Genomic DNA, 25,526 nt, shown 5'->3' on the forward strand with positions numbered 1-25,526 from the left:
ATATAATGGCTGCCTCACAGTATTGTGGCTGACTTTTTATGACCTCTCAAAATTCCCTCCTCATGAGTTACATTAACTTTTGGGGCTGAAATATTTAAAGAAATGACAAGGACCCTACCAAAAGTAATAGTAAAAAATAATTTACTTCACATTAGGTGGCGATAACCTAATCATTTAGCCACCGCTGCTGCCCTTGGGTAGACTGACAGAAGCGAGACAGCCAATTTGTGTCATCGGCATCAGCAAGAGCAACACTTATTTATGGGAGTTGTCACTGGGAAGAAGGCGCGGCAGGCCCGTGAGAGTGCATGCTAGCCTCCCCTGAGCCCTCACCCCCTGTCCGCTGGGCCTCCCTAGCCTGTTCAGTCCTCAGAGACAAGCTCCACGGGGGAGAATTAGAGCATGAATAGGTGCCTGACAGGCCTGTGCAGCACGGCGGGGCATCCATACACGCTGATATATTGACTCCCCATGCCTAAGCGCTGCCCAAGTGGGTAAACGTGACGGCCTTAAAGGGTGGTTGGATTTGGCATTTCTTTCATTTACCATTCAACTAAAACTTAGAGCATCCCTACTGCTGAGGAAAATGTTGTTTCTACACTACAAATCAATTGTATTAATTCATTCATTTTCTGAACCGTTTATCCTCACAAGGGGTGCTAGAGCCTATCCCAGCTGACTTTGTGCACGAGGCGGGGGACATCCTGAATTGGTGGCCAGCCAATCGCATTGCACAAGGAGATGGACAACCATTCATTCACGGTCACACTTATTTAGGCTGTCCAACCCGCCTACCATGCATGTTTTTGGAATGTGGGAGGAAACAGGAGAAAACCCACACAGGCCCGAGGAGAACATGCAAAGTCCACAAAGGAGGATTCGACCTGGGATCGAACCCAGGACACCAGAACTGTGAGGCCGACACACTAACCACTCATACGCCAGGTCGCCCATGCATTGCAATTATAAATAAAATGCTTCTTATAAAATGTTAAAAATTGATAATGAATGAAACTCATTCAAAGAGATCATGTTTAATCATGTGAAAAAAATAGACAAATAAATGTAAAATTTATACCACACTGCTATTCGAAGCAGATAGTTGAAAATTTAGTCTTACATTAATGTACAAAACAGTGGTAAATGATATGAATGAATAATTAAATAAATATACAAGTAACAAACAGCCATGAAGTTGATATAAAATGTCTTTAAAACTGGGTACCCATGTCCATTTTGACCTTACATACATGTAACACTGTAGTATTGATTGTCTGAAAACGAAAGCCGCATAAGAAGAATTTATTTTAAACACATACATTTAAATAGTTTACATTTTAATAAACCTAAAAGTAGATACAAATTTAATTATCTCTTTAGTTTTACAAAAAATCCACGTTTCCTATGATTTTAATTTAAAACAAGTTCTACCTCGCTTTCTAACGTACCATCCGTCCATCTTAAATACCGAGCTTTCTACCTCTGTATGAAAGAATGTCACAGCCCAGGGTTTACTAATTGAGGTCAGAGCGAGAATAATTCAATTAACAGAGGAACGATTTAAAAATTGCTGCCCTGTGGGGGTCTCAGACTCATGGTCTCTTGGCAAAGATCTCTTCTTACTACATAAAAGAAAAAAATATATATATATATATAAAAGAAAAAAAAGAAAATCAAGCTGGAATGTCTCAAGGCTGCACCAAAGACAGATTAAGTTAGCACAGTGAGGAATGCACTCATTTATGTGCATGAATGCCTGAAGAAGGCATTCTCATTTTCTGGACATTGAATTTTTGTGGAAAATTTTGAACTGCCAGGAATTCAACACATTTCTATCAAACTAGCAGAATAAAGGTAGATGAAATGATTCATGTCCAATAAATATTAGCCATGTGACCAACGTTCCCTCTAAACTGCGCCCGTGCGTAATTCCGCAGTACTCTTTCTCCACGCACAGCAAACATGCTGCACACAATATAAAATCCAACCTGAATTGAAAAAAAACCATAAATAAACACATTAAAAAATTTTGATGCCATTTTGCAATGCAACTCAGAGAGTGGCAGCCTGTCACTAAAAAGCGACAACAAATGGTAGCTTGGATAAAAATATGATTCACACTGTGTTCAGCCACTGATATGATGTGGTTCATGCCATCCAAGCGTGTTTACTTACGCTGCTTCAGTAAATGTCAGCGACATTGATTGGCTGCGTAACCTGTGTTTGTTATGCAGCCAATTAATGCTTGAGATAGTCCATCTTCCATTCTTAATGGAATCTATCTCAAGCGTCACACTCAGCACAAAGTTCGTTTGAATGCTGTTGGAATTGTACAAAGATGCAAAATGGGAAAGGGGATCATTGCAGGATAGTGCAAAAGATTGAGACACACAAAAATAAAGTCAAAGTTCCCATCGACAATATTCTGCTCGCCATCAAAATGAATGCATCAACGCTTTTGGTTCAGCAAATCCACGATCACATGGCGAAGTATGTGAGTATACTGGAAAGCTGGAGAAGTAAAACCTATGCCTTGAATTTGTTAAATGTTAAAAATGCACCCTGGCATACTCTGATTGTAGACGAGAACACAGACATAACAGTGAAGGAAATGCTAGTCTTGTACATCAAATACAGTGAGAAAAATGACGTCAACTATAAAACTGTTCAGTGGCATCATCCAGCTGACAGCATGCACTGCTCTCGATATTGTGCAGGCAATCACTCAGTTTTACTCCAAGAATGGACTGGACTTGCAGAGAATGGTGATGTTGACCTCCGATGGTGACGCAGTAATGCTAGGAGCGGCATTAAAGTGGCAAATACCCCACTTAACGGAACGAAAATTGCATGGCACATAGGCATTGATGATGCCCTTCATGCGAGATGTGGAAACTTTTCTTAGAACTGTATATTCTACGTTTTCTCGGTCCACTATAAAAAGATTTCGCCTGTTCTGTCCCTTCTGGCTTCCCTTCCCTTGTGTGACCAGGTGTTTGTAGTTTGTCATCAACCCCTCTATGTGTATTTAAACCCCTGTGTTTTGGCACATCTTTGGTGAGAGTATTGTTTTGTGCTTCAGGTTTCCTGTTGGATTGAGTGAGTAATGTTTTGCCTCTTTGTTCGGTGTGCGTCTCCACTGTCGAGTTTGATTAAGTTAATTTTGTCCCAGGTTGTATCATTTTTGTATGATTATTTCACATTAAAAGACTAAGTAGTGCACCAGCACTTCCTTCTCGCTTTTTGCTTCCTGCATCTTGGGTTCGATTTCGCTGCGCAGCCGAGGCAAATCATGACAGTGGCCATAGCAAGCACTTCTGATGTTGCTCACAGTGGTCCTTAGCGTGCTCAGGGAGCTTGTATGAATGCCCAGACATATGAAATATTTAGAGGGAGCAATGCATGTGACCGTTCCTAACAGAGTTTATTTTCTTTTTGCAAAAACATGGGGGACAGCGCTTTCCCCAGGGAGGCAATGAGTGAAAATGAAGAAATAAGCCCATTAGTTTTGGAAAATAGGGGGAGGGGGACAAAACATTGGAAAGTTGTCGAACAAATTTGTGATTGGCAACACTCAAGGGGGGTGCAGTACGTCATCTTGTCCTTTTGTAGCACGCAGCCAATTAAAACAAACGAATAGGAGCAGAAAATGGGAAATGTTCTGCCGCTAAGTAGCATAGGCTAATGGGCATTTCTATATACTAGCGGAGCATGGTGGTGGTCGTGTGTGCTAAACCTAATTATTGTTGCACATTATGCTGCCTTCTTCCTGTTTTGTAATAAAATTAGTCCCAAAATGCCTTTTAACTCGTTCCAGAATGCGGCTCGGCGGTGAGCAGTCAAGTCTTTGATAAGCCTCAGCGGCGAGGTGAATCGCTTGCAAAGTGCACCGTCTTTTCAATAAATTACGTGCCTCCTGACCGGCTCATCTGATTTAACATGGACATCATAAAAGCCTGCGTGGCGCCGACTAATTTCACCAAACCTGCCGTTTTGCCGGAATAACGACAGCTTAATCAGCACGACAAACATGCATTTGTGCCAGAGGTCCTGCTTATTATTTTTATTATTACAAAGGCAGAAGATTCCCTCAGACAGGCGGGCAAATCCAATGTGAATGTCTTTTGATGTGCCTTCTTTTTGCACCGAAAGAGTTGTGTTCACTAGAAAAAAACATACAAATGAAATATACCTCTCTATCTGTCAAACTGTACTTATCAATAAAAATCAAACATGATCTTTCCCATTTTTAGGGAGTTAAAAAGTTTACAGTCATTTTCCCAGAAGGGAAGATCATCTCCACACCTCAAAGAAAGAAAGAAAAAGACAAAGCCGCCTGTCGGCGCTTGACGTCAGCTGTCAGCCGCCAACCATGTCTGATAAATAACTCGTTGGTCGGGATGACTCTGATTCACGGAATTACACAGTGAATTAAATCATGTTTACCACAGAAATTGCTCCGTTGGGTGCAACGGATGCACAGACAAAAGATGGAACGTTTTTTGCCTCCTAGCTGGAACACGAGATAATATTGAATGTTTTTGCATCATCTTTTTTATATAAAGTTTGATACCGTGAAAGATCTCTGTGTCTAAACAATAGCGCCTATTGTTCGTAACGGTCACGAGGTCAATCAGATCTGCTTTTTTTAAATCGCAGACTAATGACACATCAGCTGCTATTTAATTACTTCTGCCTCTATTTAAAGCTGCATTAATAAAGATTTTTCCTCTAGCATTGTGTCTACAAATGCACCATCAGATTATTTCAGCGCTTAGCAACATTCGATTGCTTATTTATGAAGATAGCAGTTCAATAAAACAGGATAGTTAGATTAGCTCGTTGCTATGAATTCCATTAGAGTTGTTTTGTTACAGTGTAACATGACACTTCGGAAAGTTGAATGTCCATTCTATTATTGTAAAAAAAAAAATTTGGGGGGGTCTCAAGGCAAAAAAAAAATGCATATGTATCTAAAGTAAAAATAAATGTACTATTGAATTGAATGTACAATACAAGATAGGTATCACCTTTACAAAAGCTTGACAAATCTGGGTTGAAAACTGCATTCAGTGACTTTCCTAACAATTATTGAATATATAGAACCTTTCCGACCTGACCGTTGTGATGATATATTGTTCAGAAAATTAACGAATGAACAACTCCTCTTTTGGATAGGGAAGTTTCAAGTGAATAAAAATGCCTTTTAAAAATTAATGTTAATGTTATATATAATACATTAATATTAAATAAAAATAGGAGTAAATATAAATTTTGCTTCGATTCTAGTTCTAACAATATAAAAGTTGTCATACAAACTTCTATCCATTTATTGATGAGAGTAGACAAATGAGTGTTTGAATGAAATTGAATTGAATTCATTTGTAATACAGTGAAAATGAGTGGTTGAGTAAATATTCTCTCCATGTTTTTTCCACATTGTGCACCCCAAAATTTTCAATTTGATCCTCTTGAATTTTAGGACAACAATAACTATTTTCTCATAATAAAAACACAGTTTTGAGGTTAAAGACTGTTGTGTAAAGTGTTGTGCTCATTTTTTTAATTGCCTTACATAACATGTAAAAAATGATTTTTGGGTTCAACGCAGTTGCTACATTTATATAATAAAATCAACCTTAAGTTTTTTTGAACATTTGTTTACATCAGAGCACACTGGAGTAGACTCATTCTGAGAAATATCTGTTAAAATGGAAAGAAAAAAAAAGCCATTATTTCCATGTCCCACCAAACTTTTTACTCATTAGCTGGTAGAGCTTGCTATTTTGGGAATTTCCATGTCCCAAAAAAGGAGAAAGTTCAAGGTTTCTGATATTTTTCAAAAGTGTTGCGCTCTGCTGGTTATTATATCATTTGTTTTAACTATTCTACTTGGGTGGATGAGTGGTTAGCGCATCGGCCTCACAATGGGAGACCTGGGTTCAAATCCAGGTTGGTCCACCTGTGTGGTGTTTGAATGTTCTCCCCGGGCCGGCGTGGGTTTTCTCCAGGTACTCCGGTTTCCTCCCACATTCCAAAGACATGCAGGTAGGCTGATTGGACCCTCTAAATTGTCCCTAGGTATGAGTGCAAGTGTGAATGATTGTTTGGCTCCTTGTGCCCTGCGATTGGCTGGCCACCCGCCTCTGGCCCGAAGTCGGCTGGGATAGGCTCCAGCACCCTCCGCAACCCTAGTGAGGCTAGTCAGGATGAAGCGGTTCAAAAAATGAGATGAGAACTATTCTACAGTGTAAATAAATGAAAGCTCAATAAAATGGGGATATCCTGATTATTCTAAAATAATAAATAAGAAAAAGTGGTCTGGAAACTTTTAATGGTAAGAGTGTTATGTAATCCAGATTTTTTTTTCAGTGACAGGTGTCAAGTAAAGTGGACAAATGGCATTTTGAGTTCAAGTGGGTTTAGCATAAAACAGGTAAGGGATGTTTTTGGTCAAAAACTTAACAAGAACCAAAAATGAGAAGCGGTCCCTGAGAGATTCCCCCCTCCAGTTTTCTCTCATTAAAACACCATCTTCTCGTCATACATCTCACCTGATGAATCAGCTGTGAGAGGTAAATAAATGGCCTTTGGGGAGCCATTGCCCTTCTTGTCAAGACACATCCACTCCAGAGAAGCTCCTTGTCAACTCATTCCTCTAGGCCATTTCCTCAGCTCACTCCAGTCTAATAGAGCTGAGCCTCCGCAATCGTCGTCGGGGCAATACACCCCAATCAGGATTCATTACAAGAGCAAATGTGCGAGTGTTATGGCCACCGCAAGTGACACAAGACTGAAAAAATAAGCCCGCTCTCTTGCTGCAAATTGGATAACCGATACGGCCCACAGATGCTAGGAGAAAGTGGAGAGAAAAACAATGTGGCAGAAAATAAGCCACCATAATGACTCCACTTGGTAAGTAACACAGTATTGATCGCCTTCTCCGTCTTGTTTGTTTGGAAAACCCTCATCCTCGCTAATAGCTGTCTGAGAGTGTAATCTCTCCCTTGTCCTCCCCCATAGAAATCCCCCCTACCCCACACTCACACACATTATTTGGCTCTTTTCGAAGAATGGAGGTCTAATGTGGAGCTTGGCTGCACTGGCTATTGTTTGCTTATGTTGACACCTACCAGAGCCAGCTCGCTCTGCACGGGGTCTCCAAACGGGACAGTGAACAACAACCCCCAGACCCCCCCACACAAACACACCCAAACTCTCGACTTCCAACTGCACTCTTTAGCAAGATTAAGTGCAGGGTTGCCGGGGTCACAAATCAGCGGACTCCCTCTGAAGTTGGGAGGCAGTGAGCGAGAGGATTCAAAGGGAACGCTACAGAGGGGAGGTACAGGGGGAGGGAAAAGGGGTATAGACTGACAGTCTATTGTCCACTCAAAAGGACGAGAAGAATGTATCTTTTTGGCTGATGCCCCCTTCAAACGTATATCAACACAAGAGCCCGCTTGAGCACAATACCGGTTTTGTGAAGAGGTACGTTTTGGTTTCTGTATTTATTTTCACCTGCTAAAAATACGTTACAAGGGAAACATAAAATTAAAAAAATGATAAAAGAACAAATAAACACTAATAAATCATGTTTTGCGTGTGTAGTGTAAAAAAAGAAACACTTTGGGGGCAAAGTTGTTTTTTAGAGGGTGTCTTTGATAAGCATCCAAGGAAATTTTTAGTACTTCAGAGTAGAGAAATTATTTGTTGTTGTTGTTGTTGTTGTTGTGCCGAGGTAATTTGTAATCATGTGCTTTCACTTTGAAATGGTTTTATGTAAAATAATAAAACAGCATTTACTTGGGAAAATTGTGTCGCATAAAGCGGAGTTGAGAGATTTTCCATTCCCAAAGGGGGATGTGGTTTCAAGGATAATTGATTATGGAAAATTACACATTTTCGAGGAGGCAAATTTTTACAAATAAACTGAATTTAGCTGTAATTATCTGTTTTCTTTGTAAAATCATGAAAAGCCAACTAAACTCTAGTTGTTATTTACTCATTACCTGCCATCAGGGGTTGGCAATAAATAATTGGTAGAAAATTATTGTGGTATATTGCCATAAATATATTTTCAATTGGGCTTTCAGAATGTAAATAAATGTATGTTTATGCTAAAAAATGATCAATTGTTGGTCACCGAACCAAAATTATTTCCAATAATTTTCCTCGGCCATTTTTCGTAGCATGCAAGAAATTTGCAAATGCATGCGCACAAAAAACACGCCTGCACGCACATTGCTCGCATTTCTCCATGCATTCAAGGTCAAATGCTGTGTGCGCTGTGCACAGTGCACGCACACCCCAGTATTGCATGTGCATGCGTAATCTGCGTGATCACAATGCGGCTAATTATTGGTCGAGACACTTAGAGCTAGTTGATTGGCTCATGCTTTTCCCCACGTTGACCGCATGCTTTGAGCTGTGCACCACTAGTTGCGAACGTTATTCTGTACTCAAAATGTCCAAGAAGAACGAAGCGTTGGTGAGACTCCATTTTGGGATCGCAAGATCGTCTCTCGTATCGTATCATCCTTCAGAAGGTTCCCCACAGTATTCAATTTTTTTTCATGCAAATCTACAACTGCGAACCCCAAAAAACACATTTTTCTTCTTGATTTCGGATGGGAACTTTGGGGTTGTAGTCCGAGGGGTTATCAAGATTTTATTTTGGGGGTTTCAATCTATTTTTCCTGTTAAAAAATAACAATTTTCTCCCATTGAGCCCCAATATAACTTTTGCCCTATTATTGAAATATGGTTTGATTAATTCCTTATAGTGGCGTACCGAGGAATTTTGCGCCCCGGTAGAGTGTGTAGAGTACACAAATTGTATGTTCTTCTTTTTTTTAAATGTCACAGAAAGTCTTTTGACTTTTTTGTTGTAGTTTTCATTTGGTTTTCACTGAAGGGGGTTTATAGTGAATGAAAGCAATATTTTCAGTCAAAAATAAGGTCATGTAGACATACTTTTGGATAACAACCGACTGATAAAGTGGAAAAGAGCCATTTTCGTTTGCGGCATGGGCTAAGGAAGAAGTATTTCTATTTCTTTATCTTTGTAACCCTTTGTGTGGTTGTTATTTAGCGAAAAGTCTATATGAAACTGCTTGTCATGAATAACATATTTGACAAGGAAGGATTGTTTTTTGTTAAACAGCAGATTTTCCAAAGCTGCTGTTTTCAATTTTGAAAAGGTCATCCAAGCATGTTTTCTCAAGTAGTGTTTTTTTTTAAATTCATTTTCAAAACATCTATCATCGTTTTTTTAAACCACACTGGTGTTGTGTGTGTTTCCATTTGATGAAGTGCTTGGTTAATTCAATATAAAACGAAATGTCTTTAATTCTTGTAAATTCATGCACACAAAGCAGCAGCACCCCCCCCCCCCCCCCCCCCCCCCCCAAAAAAAATGAATGGCCTTTGGAGAGACAGTGCAGATGTACATTAATGCAAGTTTTTTTTTTATGGAGCAAAAAAGAAGGATCTGAGCTAAAGCAGAAGCGGCTTGTGTCCTTTTTTTAAAAAGTGCTGCTGTCCAGCCTTATCGTGTCAGTTTGAAGGCCCCATTCAAAAGTATTCATGCATCTGCCTTTGAGGCACAATGGCCGCTAGTTTATAAACTGTCTGCCCGGGCAGCCAAAGGCTTTGGTTCCTATTGTTTTGGTCCCCTTAATAAACTTTTCGGAGGAGTTCATCAACTGGCTTGAAAGGCAAGATTCAAGACAGAAACTAGCAGAAAGGCCCTTTCTCTGGTCCCCTCCTCTTTCTCTCCACCCTCTGCGGAACAATGGCGAGAGGAGGCTGTCAGACATCACACGGTCTTTTTTACGCTCTCTCTTTCCACGCCGGAATACAAGAAAAAGTATTCAACCACAAAAGGAACGAGAACGAAACCTTTTGGAATGGAGCAGGAAGACAATGCTATTGTGATTTTTTCACACCAACTGCTCAAGAAAGTAAATACAAATATGGGGGGAAACATAGAATTTGGACCGGTAACCAGACAGATCAAGTGTACTGAATTTGAAAGAATTTCTCAATTGCTAAATCGATATGTTCTGACAATAAATAAATAATAAAAGTGCTTCATTTATTAGCCCTTGAGTCCTAAAGGCAAATAGTTCAACTTTGCTGGCATGCTCACTCCAAATGTAGCACTTCAGGAAACTCTAAATGAATTTTTAAAATTATTTTAAATCCAATAGCAAATAGAAAAAATGTCTTGGATGATTTTATAATTAAGGTACCCCTGAAAATAACCACAAAATGTTGGTGTAAAGCCAATGAAGCCAAAAATGTGAGACTTCTCACGGTTTGAGATTTTTCTGGGGGGGGATCGACATGCTGACCAAATTTCATGCTATTAAATTCAATGAACTTTTGAATATTCACATAATTTGAATATTGGATATGGATGGAATTGGAATATTCCACTATCTTTTTAAAGCAGCAATAGTCTAAAAGGTGAGCTACAATGAAGTTTGTTGTCATCTCCAATGACAGGATGCAATAAGTGTAATTTTGGGTGTAAGCCACTAGTCCTCTGTTAGACCTTTAAACTCTGCGGTCAAATTTAAAAGTCCTTAATAGATATCTGTTTTAATTAATTTCATAGTCAATTAAACCAAGGCTCTGTGCATGCGGCCCTGTTCGCCTGCTGGCTGCCGGACAGCCGTAATTGATGTAATAGCCGAAAAAAGCTTGGAAATAAAAGCCCACTGTGGTCCTATTCAACAGCACCCCCTCCTCCCTCACCCCCCTCCACCATCTGACCCAAAAAGGCCTTATTGGCTAGCCCCGACCATGCCGCCTACTGTTTCCCACCAAAGCTCCCAGCGCGCTTTAACACCCTAATTAGATGTGACAAGTTCAACGAGCCGGTTTTGCGGGAGGAAAAGCTGCTCAGGTTATGATTTCCGAGCCGGAGCCACAAGGGAACGTGCGAACAGCTGATTCCTGTCAGCCTCATTCATCTTCTCACAGCCAATTAAACATCAACGCTAACAAAGCGGCCAACGATTAAACGCCTCCGAGGAGACTTGACGGAAGGCTTGGCAGCGGGGAAGCTGACGGAATCATACTGAGAGCTGTTTCTAATATTATGTCTCTCCTGGGAGGCCTCAATAAGCTACCAAGAATATTAAAAGCAGATCTCAGTGTGATGCAATCTGTGCAAACGCAGACGCCAATGGCAAACAATTTGTACCTCACTGACAGTGTCCATCAAAACTGAACATCGTTATCTTTATGAAGGCAGAATGTTTGACAAAATTCTGCTGTGGTAAGTAGCATGTAAGAGTATGTTTAATATTGCATCGGCCGATGACACAGAAATGAGGTGAAAGAAGCACTTTAAGATTTGACTTGTTAATTGGTTAGTTAAGCATTTATGTGAAATTAATTACAATACAAATGGTATGCACCAGGTGGCTATACTCAACAGAAGATCTATTGCTTACCTTTTTAATGTCACCGTAATGCTTATGGTTTATGATTGTATGTGGGAAGAAAAACATTCTATTGTCAATCTTGGTTTTAAAATCTCCATGAAATATTGAAGCTAAAATTTGTCCTTTTTATGTTACTAACGCTTGGAGAAAAATAATCGTCTCAAATGAAATGAAATTAAATGTAACTCCATGTTGTTGAGTTTTATTCTGCAGTTTTGTATTAAATTTCTAAATGTTCGTCATGTCAGTCATAGACAGAAATTGACATTGCCAAAGAGTTCAGATATTTGAGCACACAAGGACGTTTTAAAAACAAACATGAAGAAATAAAAGAAATTGCCAGAACAAATTACATACTGGCCTCACTTATCTGAAATTGTCTTTGTTCTTTATATCGTTTATTACGCAAGTTTTTTTGGATTATTATTTTAAATTTATTTTTACTTATTACTTTATTGATTTTGATTTGATTATTTAATTGACTGTTTTCCAAATGGATCCACTAATTAATTTAAATGTATTCTTGTTTTTATTGCTCATCACAAATTAAATGCAGGCAACACTAAAACTACTTGGAGGTCAAATGGGGTTCAGAAAATATTGGTCCCTGGACTGCAGGCTTTAGACCCTTGTATATGTTGATTTAATGACAACATTTAAGAAAAAAACAGTTAGTGTGTGAAAAGGTAAAACTATGACGTGCAGTGAAATTTACACTCATTTACACACTCGCATTCATATTTTATTCGCTCTATATCCACCAGTATTCACACAAAAAAATATTAGAAAAAGAATGAGATAAATGTCATGTTCTTATCATTTAATATGCACTAGGTCACATTGGATCATTCACCCTGAGTTGATTAATTCATCTTTGATCTTCCTGACAATTATTTATTCTCGTTGGGCAAAACTGATTACATAATTTGACTACCAGTGGACGTTTTGGGGAGAAATAATATAATTGGATCTCAAAGTGTGGCTCAAGAACTACCACTGGTGGTATAAGTGGGCTTTCTCTGGTGGTTGACTGAATTAAATGTTGAACCGTTTTACTGCATGACATTAGATTAAACAAATAATGTTCTGTTGTGATCAATTTAAACTACAGAAGACAGAACTTTGTCTTTTCATGTATTTAAGAAGGATTTACAAAAATCAAACCATTTAACTCAATCTTTACCATCCCCATAAAATCTAATTCAAGTGTTAGTGCTCAAACTGTGGTACATAAAAAAATCCTCTGCCATTTATTTTATTTTACTACTCTCTGTTTATTTGTTTGTTGGATCCTTTTCATTGATTGCCATTGAAAAGGGTTGGACAACCAATTCATTTGAAATGGGAAGAAAGTCACTGAATGCTAATGTTTCAGTGCCGCTCATGTGCTGCCGGGCTCTCCTCGTCAAAACAGATTAGACGTCTAGGTCCGTCAGGGGCAGCCAATGAGTTAGTGTTCGCCCTCATGCTGGTCATCGTAGAGCCAAGTATTCTTTAATGTGGTACTTGTTGCAAAGTGTTGGAAAGAGCTGAAGTATGATCAAAAGACCAATAATCTGTTTTCCACATCATGACAATTAGATAGGAAATCAAACACAGGCCTAATGAAAGACGGCCAATGTTTTTGTTAGTGACAGGATACCTGGAGGGGTGACACTTCCTGTTTAATTTGTATCACGAAGCGCGAAGACCCCAAGCGCACTACTCCATCCCGAGTGAGCCATTGAATGGGGGACGTTACTAAAATAATGCTATTAAACATCACAAGCTGGTGACATCACACAAACGCGCAGCGCCGTGCTCTTTGGAAGCAGGAAATGTTAACCGTCAACTGCTTCCCGACAATGTGCAATCACAAGACACTACCCCTCCCCATCGACGAGGGAAGAAATTGAATCCCTTTAAGTTATTAAGCAGGAAAGGATTATAAAAGGTTCTTTATAGAAATGAGCTAGAAATCCCCATGTCTTCCTCAGTGTACACTTTTTAAATTTCCCACAAGAAACCAGGGAGGGGAGATTGGTCCTTTTCATGAGGAGAAACCACTAGAGATGGGGAAACCTTTTTATTCTTCTTTTAGTCATCGTCCCACTTGGTAAGCGCCCCACTTTAATTAATAGACAGCCTTGAGAGGTATCACTGTCAGCCAGGATAATGGCTCCAGAGTGTTTGTGCCCCCATGAATATTTGTACCGTGATCAAAGTCAACGTCTAAACCTGATCCCCCTTTTATTTATTTTTTCGATATATATTTCTGTCCATGCTCAACCTGCTGACACTGAAATGTCATTGCGGGTTCGGTGGGCTCGTACCCGTACACCCAACCCCCTTACCCTATCAATTCCTTTCATTTTCAGGTATTATGGTCTCAACTTGCTGACAGTTTTTTAAAATATGATGTTGCTCAAGAGCACTCATTTAGAGTGTTTAATCACAAAAGTATGGTGATATTATACAATAAATGTTGATGATTATTTATATTAAGTTACCTTTGACATTTGAAAATTATGCCATGGGACAATTGAAATGCACGTGTGGGCCCTTTTTTTGGCCCACCTCAAGAGACACCTGTACAGCAATGTATATGACATGAACCATATTAAAACCGCTAACTAAAAGTAAAATTTGGATATAAAAAAATTGCATCATGTCCAATGTGTCACCCAATATATGTGACTTTTTATTTGATATTTTTCAAGGTGCACAATGTAGTGAATATAAAACCTCAAATTCAAAACCTAGTGGACATTCACTACTACATGTTGGACTCACTGACCATTTCGTTAGATACATATATGTATTAAAAATAATATAATTATCATTAAATTATTATTAGTATTATGTTATAAATATTAGTTGACGGGTATAGTTTTGCATGTGACAAACATATACCGCATTTGGAGTGAGACTTGATGCCAAATGGAAAAAAAAATATTAGAGAGATATATAGAAAATTACATCTGCAGTAAAAAAAGTGTTTTTTTATCCTTAATGGGGTGGGATTCAAAAAAATTGACCATGGTTTGATCCATTTGTATATCTAAAAGAAATGAAATCAAAACAAAAATCAAAATGAGGATCAAATATAAATCCAATTGATAATTCAAAAAGGAAATAGCAACACTTTAGAAAGAAAACCCTTCAGATGTCCTCTATTACATTTTTCTGTAGAGTACCCTGATGTGCGGACCTTCATTACTGATTCTTTAAAAGGCGTAATCTATTTATTTATTGTATTCATTTATTTATTCATTTATTTTATTCGTTTAGTTATTTATTTTATTGGCCCGGAGCGAGAGTGGTTAGCGCGTCGGCCTCACAGTTCTTGGGTCCTGGGTTCGAACACAGGTTGATCCTCCTTTGTGGAGTTTACATGTTTGCCTCAGGTTTGTGTGTGTTTTCTCTCCGGGTACTCCGATTTCCTCCCACATTCCAAAAACATGCATGCTAGGCTGTTTGAACACTCTAAATTGACCCTAGGTATGAGTGTGTGCATCACTGGTGCCAGGTCACCCTTGCGAAAGATGGGTTCTCTCTAGTTTTATATATATATATATATATATATATATATATATATATATATATATATATATATATATATACATATATATATATATATATATATATATATATATATATATATATATATATATATATACATATATATACATATACATATACATGTACATATACATATACATATACATATACATATACATGTATATGTATATGTATATGTGTATGTATATAACTGAACTTCTTCTATATATATATAGAAGTTCAGCAGTTCAATTCAATGTATTTGATATGGGACTTGAGCTGGGAAACAGCGCCATCGCGGGTCCAAGCATGATTACTACTTGCCTACTCTACTTTGGGTTTTTACTGGCATCAGCAGACATATTAACTGCTGAGCTTTGTCATTGGCCCGGAAAAAAGGGTAGATTGCGCAAAGTTGGCTCCTTGAAAAGCAGATCTTTGAGCAAAAAAGTTTGGGCACCACTGATTTTGAGGAATATATCGAAATGCCCGGTAGCGCGAGTGGTTAGTGCGTTGGCCCTGCAGCTCTGGGGCCTTGGGTTCAAATCCAAGTCACGCCCTCCTATGTGGAGTTTGCATGTTCTCCCCGGGCCTGTGTGGGTTTCCTCCGGGTACTCCGGTTTCCTCCCACATTCCAAAAACATGCATGGTAGGCTGATTGAACACTCTAAATTGCCCTTAGGTATGGGTGTGAGTGTGTTTGGTTGTCCGTCTCCTTGTGCCCTGCGATCGACTGGCCACCGATTCAGTGTGTCCTCCGCCTTTGACCCGGAGTCAGCTGGGATAGGCATGAAGCAGGTTTGAAGGATGTCCAGAATCAAGGGTTTTTGTCGTTTCGTGGCTTGACGGTAGAAGCCACTTTAAAAAGCAGATAAATGCCGCATGTGCACCTGCGTAGTGCTACAAAAACTGTAATCGTTTGTGGTCTGAGAGTTTTGCATGTGTTAAAAAACTGGGTCAAAGGTCAAAAATGTGACCCCGGGGTCGATTTGAATCGATTTTTTGAAGAACCAAATGCGAAATTTAAAAATCGGGTCCTGTCATGACACAATTAACTATTGAAGCTAACCATAGTCGAAAACCAGATTAAATTCGGACAGGAAATGTGGAAATGGCATCCAATCCGTATGAAATGGCTGTTATTTATTGTAAGTGTCCAAAATCGAGCGATTTTTAGCAAGACGACACGAATGACCTGGAAAATTATGCACGTGCAATGTTGTCCTCGTTCGTCATGGTGCTTTTACAAAACACGGTGGTTTTGATCTGAAAGTTTCGCAAGAAAGAAATGGCCCAAAGTTGCACTTTTCCAACCTCAAAAATATGACACCCTGGTACAAATATCGATTTTCTGAAAAACTGGAGTCCAAATTCGAAAATTGGCCGCGGTGCATCCCTAGAGGCATACATTTGCCAACTTTTGGTGAAAAACGCATTCAAATCGGACTTACGGTCTTGTCTCAGAAATATTAATACTATGTATAGATTTATATATATGCTTGTGTGTTTGCTACCTGCAAAGTATATTATCAATATTGTTATTGTTGTTGTTGTTGTTAATGTTAATGTTAATGTTAATGTTATTGTTAATGTTAATGTTAATGTTAATGTTAATGTTAATGTTATTGTTATTGTTATTGTTATTGTTATTGTTATTGTTATTGTTAATGTTAATGTTAATGTTAATGTCAATGTCAATGTCAATGTCAATGTCAATGTCATTGTGATTGTGATTGTGATTGTGATTGTGATTGTGATTGTGATTGTGATTGTGATTGTGCTTGTGCTTGTGCTTGTGCTTGTGCTTGTGATTGTGATTGTGATTGTGATTGTGATTGTGATTGTTATTGTTATTATTATTACTGTAGCTACGATGATGATTAGAAGTGTCTCGCGTTGCCGCATGGTGCCCCCACGTATAATAAAGAGCGATGTAAATTCCAACAAAAAGTGTCTTGAGTGGCTGCAGGGACAGAGGAGGTTAATCCGAGTTTAATGCAGTGAAGCGCAGCGCGGGGTATGCGCTATGATGGGTGTGTTATCTCTGCCCGCCATTTGGGTGCTCTCCATTCCTAGCCAAGCCAAATAACTCGTAGAGATCGAGTTCTCCATTTTCACTTTCTCCCCCCCTCTCTCTCTCTCTGCCTGTCTCTCTCAGCCTCTCTCTCTCTCTCTCTCTCTCTCTCTCTCCCTCTCTCTCTCTCTTTTACTCAATCTCTCTATTTCTCTCTCTCTCTCTCTCTCTCTCTCTCTCAATCTCTCTATTTCTCTCTCTCTCACCCTCTCTCTCTCTTCTGCTCTCTATCTCTCTAGCGCTCTCTCCCTGCCTGTCTCTCTTTGCCTCTCTCTCTCTCTTTCTCTCTTTTTCTCTCTCTCCCTGCCTGTCTCTCTTTGCCTCTCTCTCTCTTTTTCTCTCTCTCTCCCTCTCTCTCTCTCTTTCTCTCTTTCTCTCTCTCTCTCTCTTTCTCTCTTTTTCTCTCTCTCTCCCTCTCTCGATCGGTCTGTCTCCCTCTCTCCTCTCTTCTGCGCCCGAGGAAAGAAAACGTTATTAATAGCTAAATAACTCGCCCATACTTTCACTGACTCTCTCACACACTGTTTCAGATGGATTTGTTTGAAGTGCGCTCCAGCCAACCCCCCCATAACTCCCCATACCCCCCCCCTCCCCCCACCATCCCCTTCCATTCATGGAACGAGGCTTTTGAGCCCAAATGTAGCCATCATACATTTAGAAGGGGGCACTTTTCAGCCAAACACTCATTCCCACGTCAAAAGACGACATGCAATCAAATAATACTTTGTTTGCGCCCAAAATTAACCTTGTTCGTGTGATCTGTCGCATGCACCTCTCTGTCACTATCCTCCCTGCAACTGCGAAATAATCCCACCTGGCATCTGTTTAATTAGATTGAAGACCTCTGCTAATCCGGTGATTTGCTCAAGTGTCCATCGCCTGTCGCCGCATGCGTCAGTTTTACAGGATGGCAGATGTGCATCATACATGACATGGAAAAAAAAATGGTGCGCGGAAATGGAAAAAAATCTAACATAAAATAAATGTTGACATGAAAAAAAATGGTGCGCGGAAATGAAAAAAAATCTAACATTAAATAAATGTTGAATTGAAAAAAGACTGGTGCGCGGAAATGGAAAAAAAATCCAATTTAAAATACATGTTGCGTTTTCCTTTTTCGTTTATTTTAGGTATAGTTTTCATCGTGTTTTAGATTTTATTTTATTTTATTTTCAATGTGCATTTGAAAAACAATATGTCATAAGAGGACGCTTTTTTTAACCAATATGATATGTTTTCATATAAAAGGACGGGGGCGCATTTTTTATTTTTATAAAAGAAATGCTTAGTAGTGGTAACCTGTGCCGTATTTCATGTGTCTATATAGGATCAAGTTCAATATCTTATGACGAATTATGCTTTTACCGAGCCAGTATATCTGTAAGGGAAAAACACTTTCATTATTACTCTACGTTTTTAAACAATTATTTCAATTTTGTTTCATTCTTATTTCGTATTTTACTCATTTTTCGATGTGTCGAGAACGTGTTTAACCCATATGAAAATTAACAAAAATGGGAGGGGCTTAGTTCAATTGGTTTTCCTTTCATATAATGTAGTTATCAGTAAAATGATTACTATATACATATTTTGGCATTGATAATCGGATCCTTTTTTTCATGATAAAAAAATATACAAACCTTGATCATTTTAACGCGTTTAAATACTACTATAATATTAAATATAATGGTCCCCAAGCCACATTTTGGATAGCACTTCTCTTCACCCTCTGATCTCTCGTTAAAAGACGCGAGCGTAATAAGGTTGCCAGTTCGAACAAGCATTTTAATGAACTGCCGATTAGATCCGGGATAAATCCCTGATGTAACCCAGGAAGTACGTTCAATAAACAAGCCGATAAATAAATAAGAAGGACTTAAAATGTGAAGACGCCAAAAAAAAGAAAAAAAACCCTCATGAATTTTTCCGCCCTGCAGGGCAAGCCTGTACGATGTGAGCTCGGCTCGGAGATGAAAGTGAAAAGAAATAAAAGGCTCCGTTTAATCTGCTTTAAAACCCCTCTCTCCACATATAAGGGGGCTGCGCCGCGCACCGCCAGAGTGAGCGGCTGATTGGGGATAAATACATTTGGAAGCGTGCCCGCGAGCTATTACACCCGGTGCGAACACGTAGTCACCTATTCAGGGGCTCTCCGTAGCCCCCCGCTAATAAGTATTAACATTATGATTATTATTAAAAGCCATCCGGACGGCACGCGTCTTCCCACCCCAAAACAGAAGGGGCAAAAAACGCCATTACGCGCACATAGTATCGTTATTCTCTCCCTGCTTTCAAAACACGCGCAAGCACCAAGGGGACATATGTTGCGGCAAGGGGAATTATGGGATGTTTGTATAAATCAACAGGAAAGCGACGGGTGCGTAAAAGCACGCAGAACAATCGGAGCAGAATGTTGGCAATTTCCTTAGAAAGCGTGGCAGAAGGGGCAGTGGGAAAATGAGCCTTTTCACGCTATAAAGCTATTAAATTCTAACCAGGCATTATATAAAATTACAAAACTATTCAACAGCAGGGCGTACTGAATAATTCATCTCCTTTTTAGGGGTCCCCCTGACCCTTTTGTCCAAAAATTTCAGCGAATGGACGGGCGAGTTTCTCGCTGTTTTCCAGGATTTTTTTTTGCTTTTGTAGCCTAATTAGAACAGTTTCAAAAATGGAAAATTTCAAAATATTGGGAAGATAGGGTCTGTGAAGTTCATCTTGGAATTTAAATAGGGAGAGTGGTTGTCTGACCCGTTTTATCCATTCCGATTCAATAAAGAAAATGAATAATCTAAACAATAGAAAACACAACGATTTAGACGCAAGGTTTTGCTGCAATAAAATTATTTTTTACAATTTCTAAATTGTATATTACCATATCTATATTTGTACTTATAATTGTACAATTGTAATTATAAACAGTTTCTTTATTATTATCATTTCAGCCCTTTTCCTTAATAATAGCATTTTTCTTTTTTCAGATTCATGCATTAAATTTAATCCATGTGCATGTATGTTTTAAATCATAATTTGTGAGGTTTCTGTATAATTATGAATAAACACGTTGGAATAATTAAAAGTGTCAAAATATATTTATTATCGTTTTCTGTCCACGTTTCCTTTTTTGAAAAAAAAAATTCTATTGCGGGCTAAATTTTCTGCGTTTGCATAATTACGTATGCAGAACAATAATTGAGCATCCATTAGTAATACTGTTCCAAAATGTCAGCCAAAAAATCACTTCTGTCAAAAGGCATTTTAAATATTTAATACGTATCCTATTTTTCCTCAAACATATATATTAATTTTCCAATTTTTATTAGGTTAATGTAATAAATCTCGCTTCGATGACAATTTGAATTATGTCATATTACAAAGATTCATTCTATATGACGAGATAAGGCGTTTAAATCAATTGGAATAGTGGAAATTGAACATTAGATTGATCCAACGAGTGAAAATTGATTTCCACTTAACAGAGAAAAATGATGTAATTTAGGGTGACGTGAGTTCACAGTCATTTTTATTTTTATTTTCAGTCAAAGCAGCTTGCTCTCTCCAATGAATAGTTGAACGCATGTATGAGCGAAGCGGAATGAACCAGCACATAGAATTATTTAGCCGCTAAATACTTTCCTGCCATCGGCTCCCATGAATATTCATCATTGCGTGAACGATCAAGTAAGCAAGTCCCAAGAGGACGCCTCGGAGGAATGGAAATATTTGAGGAAATCTTTCCTTCAGAGGAGACCGAGGCTGACAAGACATGCAAGTGGTATATATAGAAGCCATTAAGGGCCCATAAGGTTGCTAACTTACATTTATCACCGAGGATGCCATCGATGCTATGCTTTGTTTTCTTTTCTCCGTCTTCATCCTTCTTATCACAGTCATCCTCGTCATCTTTTTTGCCAAATCGGGCCCTCAAAACGCGGCTGATGGAGCTCACTAATGGCAACAAGAAGGTAAATGGGTGATTAGCCCTTAAAACCCAGAACACAGCCATATAATCTCATTTGAAGAAGGACACTGCACACAAGTCAAGCATATTTTGCAGGCAGATCGTATTTTTGGACGGCGAATGATGCTGCACTTGTAGGCTCCTACGATAAGGTTATTAAAAGTAGAATTGCAGCTTACCAGATGAAGCCTCACCTGAAGGAACTGTGCTTCTGTCGCACACCCCGTCCTTCAGCAGCTTATCCCGGATCTCCCAGCTGAACATTCCCGGGTTCTCGCGCTTGTACTCCTCGATCCTCTTCTCCACGTCGGGAGTGGCCACCTGCTGCAAGTACACAGAAGGAGGGCAGTATTTTAATTGGAGTTGCATGCCTTGCACATAAAGAAAAAAAACTGTCAAACAAAGACACCCTTCGACGTATTTGCATTTCAATTCCACTTTCATACTAACGCGGCTTATGAAAGATGACATTCATTTAAAAAAACAGACAGGCCATATTTGCTAGTGGCCTCTGGGATCATTGTTAATAAATTGTAACAGTGAAACAAATGATGGCACCCTTACAATTGTTAGGAGAACAATATTCAATCAAATACGTTTTAGGGGAAAAGAGAAAGATTAAATACCAATTAATTTGAATTGAATCACATAATGAAACAATTGTTTTAAGAGGAAACTCGGTGAATTCTATCGCGCAAGCGTACGTATGGCCAATTTATATGATAATGAACCCAAATGAAAAGACGACTAATCAATAAAATGACTCAAAAACAACATTAAATATGGTTTATCGCTTCACATTGCATCTTGTTCACTTACACCTAATGAAACGCCCCTGGATTTACGAGTGCTAATCAAGATTGATTTTGAACATTTTTTGTTATTTAAAAAAAAACATGGCCATAAAGAATAAGTATCAAAAGGAAAAAAAAACAATTCCAAGTGATGGCAAGCAGGAAATATTTGAATGAAATGAACAAAAACCAACCAAACCTACAATATATTGCATTAAAATGAGCAAAATCCTTGCAAAAGAAAAATGAACAGACATTTTGGAAATATTTCCAAATCAATCATTTCCACCCACCCGCTGCTATTTAATTCAGAACATTAATTCAATTTCAACACCGTTCCTCCTTGTTAGGGTCACGGGGTGCTGGAGCCAAACCCAGCTGACTTTGGGTGAGCGGCGAACTACATCCTAAACTGGCACCCGTAAATTGTAGGGCACAATAAAAACAGACAACCTATATCATTTATGAACACCAGAAATTGTACGAATAATTGATTTATATATGATTTTTTTTAATATATTATCGACATTCTTTTTTTAAATTATTGCTGGAGACATTTATGGCCCCCTTGTTGTTGATTTCAGGGTTGCAAGGAATTCCGTTTCAACATGTAGGCGTACCTAATATTATGACCTCGTTAGGCCAGCGGTTCGTCCCCCTCACACGGGGGGCCTCCCCATGCGCACTCACCCTGGGTTTGCTGCCTCCGATGGCCCCCGGGCGGATGGAGCCGGTTTCCTGGTAGCGGCACAGGATCTTGGACACGCAGCCGTGCGAGACGCGCAATTGTCGCGAGATGACGCACGGCCGAATCCCATGGTGGGCCATCTCCACAATCTTGTGCCGGATGTGGTTGGGCAGCGGCCTCCCATTAATGAACACGCCGCCCAGCTGGTTGACCCGGCCCTGGCCCAGTGGGGTGGACACTGCGTGGGCGAGACACGTGTGGAGGTCATCAACAAGACAAACAAAAAACAAGAAAACACAACGAAAAACAAGCGTATTTCTTTTTTGGGGGGATTTTTGTTCTGAAATTGAGGTCACAGATTCAGTGTGACACGCATGCATCTGATTCCACACTGTGTAGAAGCTGCCACTTTGCAACCTTCATTATTCCAAGTCATGCTGTCCAAATATTGATGTGATCCTCCAACGTTTCTCGCGTGGCTTATTTGCCATTTGTTGCAGCGGCCCTCTCGAGCGAATCCACGGCCAACTTGCAAAGCAGACGGGCGCGACTGTGTGTGCGTGTCCTTGCGCGCGCGCGCGCGCGTGTGTGAGTGTGTGTGTGCGCGCACACCAAGGCGCGTGTGATCGCCTTCCCTACTTGAGCACGAACGGGGCCCTAATGGGAAAACGGTTTGCCATAAATGCATGCAAATACAAAGAGTGGTCTTCAAACTCATCCTCCTAGAGCCCAATGATTCCCACATCTCTAGAGTACGTGGGGACTTGTCATAAAATTAACAATTAGATTGCCTCTTTTGGTGGCTCGATCGGACCAGTGTATCTTATTGTTATTAAAACAGGCACTTATGTTGTTTGGGCTTTATTACTATTTTAAATAAGCCTTTTTTTCAAACTGGGTGTACATTCTATAGGTAATGATGAAAACGGTTGTTTTTTTGTGAAGAAAAATGATGTGATATTCAGTAGTAATGGTAAAACGCGTGGCCGCGTATAAGCGCACATGAAAAATGAGCGAAAAGGCTGATTTGTGATCTCACGAAATGTAAAGGAAAATTGCAAGGAATAATTAATATAATGTATATTTTGAAATTGTGTTTAATTATTGGCATGAAGTACAATTTAAATACAACTGAGAAAAATCAAAGAAGTGATCATTAGAAACATTCAAGCCCCCAAAAATAATTAACCGAATTCCAACTTCATTGTCGTAGAACTTCATGGACCATTTAATGCTAGAAGTACTTTTTTATTTGGCTTGTATTCTTGTTTAAAAACAACATATAACATAGTTGCTTTTTAATGTCACTGCTAATAATTACCATTAATAATTAAAAAATGATTTCAATTATATAAGCACCGCTATATATATATGTATATGTATATGTATATATATATGTATATATATAATAATATATATGTATATATATATATATATATATATATGTATATATATATATATATATATATATATATATATATATAAATTATTACTATTATTACTATTTTAATCTTACCACTGTTAACTGCCATCGTGAGACCTTTTTTCAGAAGTAAAAACTGAAATATGCCTTCTCACCTTCCAGGGGGAAGCCGGTTCGAGGGTAATTCTGTCCCGGCGTGGGGCGGACCATTCGAGGCACTGTTCCGGGTAGAGTAGCCATCCCGCAGCTACTGGGTCAGCAGCAGCACCAGCACAAAAAAACAATAAGGACTCACAGCAGTTTTCACTAAGTCCAAAATGCAGTGAATGTCTTGGTTGAGTTTTTCAAAAATGCTCAGAAAGCAAAAATATATTGCGGCGCAATTCCAATCCCGGGTGGAAATACTGGACGGATTTCAAAAGAAGCGAGGAGAGGTGATTGATGGTGACGCTCTAAACACACAAACCCCACCAGTGGTACATTAAAAATAATAATGAGTCACGTAGGTAACTGGGAATTGACAAAAGCTGGGCCTCTTGTACCCTTGATGCATTTGGCTTGAGTCTTATGTTTGCTGGATGCGTGGAAGTAGTTGAAGTGGGCAACTTTAGTGCACACGTCGTGGGAGGAGACAGCCAAGCGCTCCCATAGGCTCACGTGGCCTTCTCCTTTTTGTACTCAAAACGAGTGGGCTCAGCCTTGAGCCCCGGCGACCAATCACAGGACCGTGTTGGACTTTTTGATACACTGAAACCGCCACCACTACCATCATCATCCTTATCATTCTCAGTAGCCTTTTCGTCCTCCACCACAAGAACCTCATCTGTGCAAGAAAACAGAGAAATTGAAATAATATTTGGAAATGATGTGAATGCATTTTTCCCCTTTTAAATGTCGGATGAATTGATACACTTACCTTCATAAAACATATATTATATATATATATATATATATATATATATATATATATGTATATATGTGTATATATATATATATATATATATATATATATATATATATATATATGTATATATATATATATATATATACACATATATACATATATATATATATATATATATATACACATATATACATATACATATATATATATACACATATATACATATACATATATATATATACACATATATACATATACATATATATATATATATATATATATATATATATATATATATATATATATATATATATATATATATATATATATATATATGCGTGCGTGTGCGTGCGTGCGTGCGTGCGTGTGTGAGCGTGCGTGCGTGCGTGCGTGTGCGTGCGTGCGTGCGTGCGTGCGTGTGTGTGCGTGCGTGTGTGTGTGTGTGGAGGGGGCGCTTTTGCATGTGTTTAAAATGTTGTGACTGGTGGAGGGCAAATATCCCCCAAACCTTTTTAGTCAGCGACAATTAGAGGAGTGTGCTGGGGGTGAAATGGCGATTTCACATATGCATGCAGCATGAGCCGATGAGAGGAGGATGCAGGACCCCCTCCTAACCCTCCACTATGTTGCCCAGGGAGTGTGGGTGGTGATAGAGGGGGTCTTAACCCAAGCATCAATCA

At 39.0% G+C, this 25,526-nt stretch overlaps 1 protein-coding gene across 4 annotated transcripts in view; it reads right to left on the reverse strand.

The window, feature by feature from the left end:
• Positions 1-24,569, reverse strand: part of pax7a (paired box 7a) — an 85,500-nt gene extending 60,931 nt beyond the window's left edge. The window contains exons 1-4 of one of the 4 annotated variants that reach the window (XM_077603106.1): positions 24,098-24,569; positions 22,522-22,757; positions 21,232-21,361; positions 20,896-21,024 (exon numbers count right to left, since the gene is read on the reverse strand). In XM_077603106.1, the coding sequence (XP_077459232.1) occupies positions 20,896-21,024; positions 21,232-21,361; positions 22,522-22,757; positions 24,098-24,182 (580 nt within the window). In that variant the 5' untranslated portion in view covers positions 24,183-24,569. Of the gene's footprint in view, positions 1-20,895; positions 21,025-21,216; positions 21,362-22,521; positions 22,758-24,097 lie in introns of all 4 variants that reach the window. The other 3 variants (XM_077603105.1, XM_077603108.1, XM_077603107.1) reach the window with 3 other exon arrangements.
• Positions 24,570-25,526: the final 957 nt, after the last annotated feature.

The sequence above is a fragment of the Stigmatopora argus genome, chromosome 6 (genome assembly GCF_051989625.1).
Source record: "Stigmatopora argus isolate UIUO_Sarg chromosome 6, RoL_Sarg_1.0, whole genome shotgun sequence".
NCBI lineage: Eukaryota > Metazoa > Chordata > Actinopteri > Syngnathiformes > Syngnathidae > Stigmatopora > Stigmatopora argus.